The 7346-nt window shown below is 40.9% G+C and overlaps 1 protein-coding gene across 4 annotated transcripts in view; it reads right to left on the bottom strand.

Annotated features, from left to right (window-relative positions):
• The window catches only part of ITGB8 (integrin subunit beta 8), a 66085-nt gene that overhangs the window by 49474 nt on the left and 9265 nt on the right, over positions 1 to 7346 (bottom strand). For all 4 annotated transcript variants that reach the window (XR_002100988.1, XM_019534389.1, XM_019534369.1 and 1 more), the window contains exons 2-3: positions 5821 to 5995; positions 975 to 1221 (exon numbers count right to left, since the gene is read on the bottom strand). Coding sequence is in view for 3 of the 4 variants with exons in the window: in XM_019534389.1 (XP_019389934.1) it covers positions 975 to 1221; positions 5821 to 5995 (422 nt within the window). In the remaining variant the exon portion in view is untranslated. The remainder of the gene's footprint in view (positions 1 to 974; positions 1222 to 5820; positions 5996 to 7346) is intronic.

Below are 7346 nucleotides of genomic sequence, written 5' to 3'. Positions count from 1 at the left end.
GGATCTGGAACCAACTTCCAAGTGAAGTGGTGCTGGCTCCTACCTTGGGGGTCTTTAAGAGGAGGCTAGACGAACACCTTGCTGGGGTCATTTGACCCCAGTACTTTTTCCTGCCACGGGGGTCAGATTTGATGATCTGTTCAGGTGTGCCTTCTGACCCTACCAACTATGAAAAAACACCTCGCTGATTTAGCTGCCTCTCCAGTGGGAGGGGAAGGTGAGCTGCCAGTGGGTGCAGTGGTCCCTGGGCTGTGGAGGGAGGCTGGTGTTTCCCTCTGTGGCAGTGGTGGCCCCCTTCCAAGCGGCACACGCCCATAGGCTTGGGTGTTCCCGGGAGGCAGTGCAGGCACAGAGGAAAGCACCAGGCCCCCTGGCAAGCAGGCAGGCTCGGGGGGGAGGGGTGTAGAAAAAAAAAAGATCAGGCTCACTGCTTTTCTTGGGCAGAGCTGCTTTCCTGGGATGCTGTCAGGCTGCCTGCATGGAGCCCGTCCATGGCTGTAGGGGCAGCAAACTAAAACTCTTCAGAGGAGTCTGTTTGCTGCACCCCAAGTCATTTAAGGTGAATTACGCTGCTGAGCTTCCTACCAGCAGCTGGAATTAATGCACAATATGCTGCCAAGGCGTGCAAACACTGACACCATTAAAGTAGTGCAAAAGCATTTAGCCCGCTTTAAAGTGTCATGCATACACGCCTCTCGTTTCGCCTACACACAAAGCCTATATTTTTGCTTTGCATCCTAAAAATGCCTTTTTGCCCACTTTAAATACAATCATGGGAGGAATGGATGAGAGAAGTTTGTTTCTAAACAAACAGAATACTTTGGAAAAGCATGTGATATCAAAATAAAAAAATATCCTGATGAGATATTAACATTTATAAAAATTATAACACATTTACTGAAGTAATTATTACACATAAATTCCATCACCTGGTATTACTCCATTATTCAGAGAAACATAAAATTACTACATACCTGCACTGATTATGGATTCTACCTGGGTGAGTGCTAATATAGGGTGACACAGTTTTATCAACATATGATCCAAATCCAAGTCGAAAGTCCAGGGAAATGTTTGCCATCTTTTTAGATAAATCAAATCCAACTGAGTTTAATTTTTCTATATTGTTGTGCATAGAAGCTGACACATCAACTAAATAATAAAGGTCCACAGGATATTTCTCTAGAGGGCGGACTTTTAACATGAAGCTCGTTTTTCCTCCTGGTTCAAAAGAAATAAAGTTTTACAGTATTTTTAAGGGGTTATATTGAAAAAATAAAGGCATCTGCCACAGTGCCTATAACGTACAAAAGATTTGCAAGCAAAGCAGAAACATTAATTTAAGAGAGAAAATGTAGTGTTTAAATATAGACCAAGAGTAATAAAGCACCTGTTTGTAAAACACACTTACTATTTTCGATGAACTCTGCAGCAGTTTCTTGTTAAAAGTTTGAATTCCCTCCCCACCCCCATTTTTCCTTTAGTTTATGTTATGCAATCTATTTTCCACTTATTACAAACAGCATCTATGACTCAAGAGAGGCATGAGTATGGATACAAATTGTGGTCAGTAACTTCCAGGCTGATAACAGTTAAATGATCCAGCTCACTCTAAGAATAAATCAGTCCCAAGAACTAAAATGCCTAGAACGAAAACTAAAATCCCACTCTCCTTACTGCTCTATATTAGGCTTCAAGTTTACCACAAACCTGTTTCCAAGGAAGTCAGTAAGATATATTTCAAGGATCAAAGAAAAAATAAATGTATGTTGAAAAGAAAAGCACTCCTTTGGCTCCACTGCCCCAAAAAGAGAGCCGGCCTTTCATGTCAGTATGGCAAATGTCCATCTGTCCAACAGAGCAACATTGCAATTTTTATGTAAAAAAACTCAACAGTCCCTACACTATTGATTGCCAAAATACATTATTCATCAGTTTCTACAATGCCAGCACAAAGAAGTGACATGCTACTCACTTGTGTACTCATAATTTCAGCATTCTGTACATCTGAATCATTTCTTATCACATTTATTCAAATATAAGAGGATCCTGATTATAAGACGACCCCCCAATAATTAGATTCTATACATGGAAAATTTATAAATTTGTTATAATTTTCCAAGTACAGAATCTAATTATTGGAGATTTGCCTTATATTTATCTCCCTCCCATTGCTACAGCAGGAAAAATAATTCTGGTGTGGTCAGGTAACCCTTTGCTCTCTGCTTCCCCTCAGCTTTTTCCCCCGGCAACCCCCTTCCCTCTCTTCTTACTGCTCTCCCTGAGCACATGGAAGTGTGGGGTAAATCTGAAAACAATGACCATAAAATTAAACATCGCTGTAACAGTTTGCCTATAATACCTATGCATTTAGTGTATCCAGGATTGATGCACGTTATCATTTTTTTAAACTGCTGCAAATTTTGACATAAGTACTTCGTAAACAGTCTAGAGGTGCACTGATACATCAATCCATATTGTATTGGCACCAATAAAACGAAAATTGACATTATCAGCAACTGGCTTTTTTTTAGCTGATGTGGTCAATAATGTCACTAATAAAAATTGTGGTTGTACACAGCCAGGAACGCAGCCTGGCAGCTTGGAGAGCAGCATCCAGTCTGTTGGGGAGAAAAGAGGCGGGGGAGGGCAGATCGAGGCCTCTGAGGTGATGGGGGGAAGTGGGACAGGAGCAGGCCTGGAAGGGCAGGCGTTGCACAGTCGAGGTGGAGCAGTGCACAGGACAGAACCACAGCTCATCCATGGTGTGCGGGGGCAAGGGGAGACAGCTTTTGTCACTGGGTGCACCCCTGGGGGAGGGATGTGCTCCCAGATCTGTGCACAGGGCAACGGTGGGCTGTCTGCTGCAAGCTCAGGGCCAGGGGCTGTGCTGGCACCTTCCCAGCAGAGAGGCTAGACTCAGGGTACGCTCAGGATGGTGTATTGCAAATAGCACCTATGACTCAAGAGATGCATGGATAAAAAGCTAACGTCCCATATGCTGAAACAGAATAATTTAAAAATGCATAAATAAAATGCTTCCCTAGCTTTATGCCAGATACTATAAAATTACAACACTGTTAAGCGAGATGAATAGCTAGCATCACTTGGAGAACTTAACAGAGTTGCACCGACTCGCACCAGTCATGCATTAGTACATCAAATGAGTGTCATATAAAAAGCCAAAACATGTTTATTATTATACACATAATAACAAAACTGCCTTGACTATAAACTAAGCAGAATGTGGATTCTGATATTCAGTTTCTAGCTACTTCAGTCTTCTGACCATACCATATGACAAAATACAATTCAAATCACAGCTCTTGCTCTAGAGAGGAAGATGTTCATTTAAGACCATGACAGCTGTAAACTTACTTATGTCTACAATAAGAAGATTATTTAAACTGGATTTTAGAAGCACCATGCATTATCCCAACAAGTCTCACTGCCCTCCTAAATGAATTCAATTGCAATTACTTCTAGAGACAAATTCAAGATCCGTACTCAATATGAGCAGCACCTCACCCTACAAATCCTGAAGTCAGTGGGATTTTACTGCTCCATGTGCACAGGATGACAGGGCTTCCTTTCAAAGAAGTGGAAGTACTGGCAGTGGCTATGTCACAACTTTATTAATCCAAGGGGTAGAGAAGATGGGGGCTAGCACTCCCTTGTTCTTCAACTTTGAAGTTCCTTCCTTTGTTTTCTGCCACTGACAAATGAAAACTCAGGTCATTTACTACAATCAGATGTAGCAAGAGGCATGGAGATGCCTCACTTCATTTCTATGCCCTCAGAACTTTTCTATAAAGTATCCTGACTGCTCCTTACGTGTTATATTTTTATGAACTGTAGCTATAACTGGTATAGTACGGATACAGAAACCCACTTTTAGCCTTATACTAATATCAAGTCATCTCCTTTTAAGCTATAGTCAACCAAGATGCACATGACCTAGATGCACATGCATATTTGATAATGACCTAATTCAGCAGTGGGCAAATTTAGAGTTAGAGTCCTAAAGGGATAGTTCAGGACTTGGCACCTAACTCCTCCTTTATGCAGGTAAATCCACAACCCAGATCCTCAAAACCCCTACTCAGTTTCTACCCAAAATTTAGTGGCACCTGCATTTCTCAGTTTAGAGTTCTGTGCATTCCCAAAAGAACTCAGTCTTAATAGTGCTGTCCAGCTCAGCAACTCAGTCCCATCCAGACACAAAAACCTGGCACTCCTCTACCTAGTTTGACTGCATGGCTCAGTCTGGGAAGCATTATAAAATTATGTCTAGCATGTTGGATGCCATTATTCCACTACTTTTCTATTCAACATCTCATTGCTTAAAGAATTCAACCCAAATGTCACAGATCCAAAATCAAGTCTCTCCTCTGAGGGTGATATGAACTTACATCTCCCAACTCACAGGAGAGTGCCCCAACCACCAGGCTACTACATTCCTTCTTGGACCAAAATATTCACATTCTTCTATAAAAACAATAGTCCCATATGAAGAAATATAACACCCTTACCAGGCTTACTATTTACATTGCTGTAGCCTTCAATGGCATTTAAAATTCTTATCCTTCTGTCAAAGGCATTAAGAGATACAGGCAACAGGCCAGGACAAAAAAAGGTGTAGTAATTCTAAGGTTAGAAGGCCAAATTGTGCCATCTCTGATGCAAAATTTGCTCATAAATTACCACAAAATTTAGCCTGTGGCACACCAGCGAAGAAAAAAATAAGTGTTCAGGAGTGCAAGACCTATCCCAGCCCATGATTTGTCTACATGGGTCTTTAAAACTTCCAAGGATGGAGTTTACAGTGACAGAGGTAGGGTGAACAACTATGGGCCAGCCCTGAATGGCAGCATCATGACTGAGCTGGCCAGAAATTTGGGAAAAGAAGGATGGAAATACAAGTGAAAATCTTTTTTTTAAAGTAATCCATTTCAGATTGATGTTCCAAGACCAAAGAGATAGAATATGCATGTATAGCACCATTCTGTGGATTCATGATTAGAAGACTCCATTAACCTCTCTCTTCTGAAGGACACAATTTGTGGGTTTTGGTTTGTTAGGCTTTTTTTTATTTTTGTGGTTAGTTTTGCTTTTTTTTGTGGCTTCAGGGATTGAATGGTGCATGTTCCCTTTTCCCCTTCTGTGCGCTATTCATCACATGAGATGGCACAACACATTATGTGCAAAAATATGTAGGTGTACATTGCACATTAAAAGATTATTTTAATTGCATAAAAGGTGGGGAATGGTTAGGAACCACATTATATCTTTGTTTTAAACTGTGTGAAAACATCATGTTTCATTATTGTCACTGAAGTACTTATTTTATTCATACCAAAAAAAATAACATTTCCGATTCACTATACTCAACAACTTTAAATGTCTTTTTTGTTTTGATTAAATGAATGACTGCACACTAAGTTAGTTTGTAATTAAAGAAAACTTGTTTGTTAGTCACCTGTATAAACCTAACAGTACGAGATATTATTTTAATTAAGCAAATTCCACAAAAATACTGTAAAAGTTGTCTATCACCACCCTGACAATACTCTTCTTGGAAACCCAGTACAAATCTTGATTCTGAGTTAGTAGGCATAGCTGGAGATATGTGCATTTTTAGTTATACCCATTTTGATGTACAGAAAAAACTGTAGCTATTCTTCTACAAAAAATGAATAGACAAGAAATAGCTAGTCTCATTCTTGTAAATAATACTTCCAGCCATTGCTTCACAAGCAGGATTTAAATGTTGCATTAAATATAAATAAAATATAGTATTAATATTTGGAGTAAGCAAACCTGGACGTAGGTGAATAGAAACTTTTCCTGGTGTTACTTGCGCATTTGCTTCATGGTCACTGGGTACTGTTATACTATTCGTGGGATTTTCTATGAAATCTGATTGGCATCCTTTTTTTATTAAATTGAAGACAGTGTCACACCGACCACTTTGTGTTGCTTCTCCCATGAAATCCTGTTTAGAGAGAGAAAAATCCACAGGTTATTTTTAATTAAAAAAATAAACTCTATAACCTCTTCAAAGGAAAGCAAGTATTTCAAACTTAAGACAGGCTACTACAATTGCACAAACTGTAGTTCATGTCCATTGATGCCATAACAGAGACAATGACAAAAAAGTGTTTTTTTTTTAAATAAAAATTAAATCTAGTTGTAATTTTTTTCTTAACAGGCATAAAGCTACCTTTAAAACTTAAAGAAAATAATATTATACATAAGATACCAGATTTACCCAAAGAACCTTGTCTGCCTATGTCCTTAGACCAACACGGCTACAACCTATACCCATGCACACATAACAAAATCTTTTGGACTATGTTCACTATAGCAATTCCAGAAAAAAAGTGTTACTCACATTCTACTTCAAAATATGTTTCTGTTCACATGGGAACCTACTATTAATTTTATTTAGTATTTTTAAAAAGAGGTGCCCCAATTTTTTTTAATAGCCATTCAAGCCAGAATTGACTGCATTTGAAAGACTTTCCTGGATCAAGTCCAGCCCCTGCTATATTTGCAGGCAACTGCTGACTCAAAATCACCATTTCCAACCCTTACACACAACTACAAAGCATAAAACCAGGAACACCAGGGACAAGTACATCATAGATAAAAACAGGGAAGATGAGAGCACTGCCAATGGCCAGCCACTGAAATGACAGGGAAGTATCTGGTGACTGTGATAGAGGGCTATCTAGGAGCTGGGATCTCATGTTGGACTGCCAACCTGTCTAAGTAGGGCAGTCCACCCAGTCTCTCCTGCCACAACTTTTCTGCTCCCAAAACTGATGTATAAATATGGGAGGTTGCCCATTTTTAATGCCCCGATGCTAGGGGGCACTATACACAACTCCAGCCTCCCCTTATCATGTCCCATGCCCTGCAGGTGGCTTCCTTGAGTTGCTCTAGGCTCTGACTTGTAGCTGGGCCAAACTCAGTCCCTTGCTGAGTTGCTTGCATTTATCCATTCATTCTGCTCCATCGGGCCTCATTAATATTGTACCCCTCTCACTGGGGCCTCTTGCACTCCATCCGCTCTCACTAGGCCACTTACATGCTGCCCCTCTCTGGGCCTCACCCAACCTGCCCTGATCCCCTGAGTGACCACACAGGCCATCTGGCTTGCCTACTCACGCTCCTTGACTGGCCCTGGCACAGCCTCTTGGGCCCTGCTCCCTACTGGGGTCTCTGGCGCGCCAACTGGAGGAGCTCCAGGCCACAGTCCAGAGACTGCGTGCCATCAGGGACTGCGAGCAGGAGATAGACTCCTACTGCCAGGCCCTTCTCCCCCAGGAGCCGCAGGGTAG

Source organism: Crocodylus porosus, unplaced genomic scaffold (genome assembly GCF_001723895.1).
Source record: "Crocodylus porosus isolate Cpor-Errol unplaced genomic scaffold, CroPor_comp1, whole genome shotgun sequence".
Lineage (NCBI taxonomy): Eukaryota > Metazoa > Chordata > Crocodylia > Crocodylidae > Crocodylus > Crocodylus porosus.
Note: the sequence above shows the minus strand (reverse complement) of the source record. Positions and strands in the feature narration are given on the sequence as shown.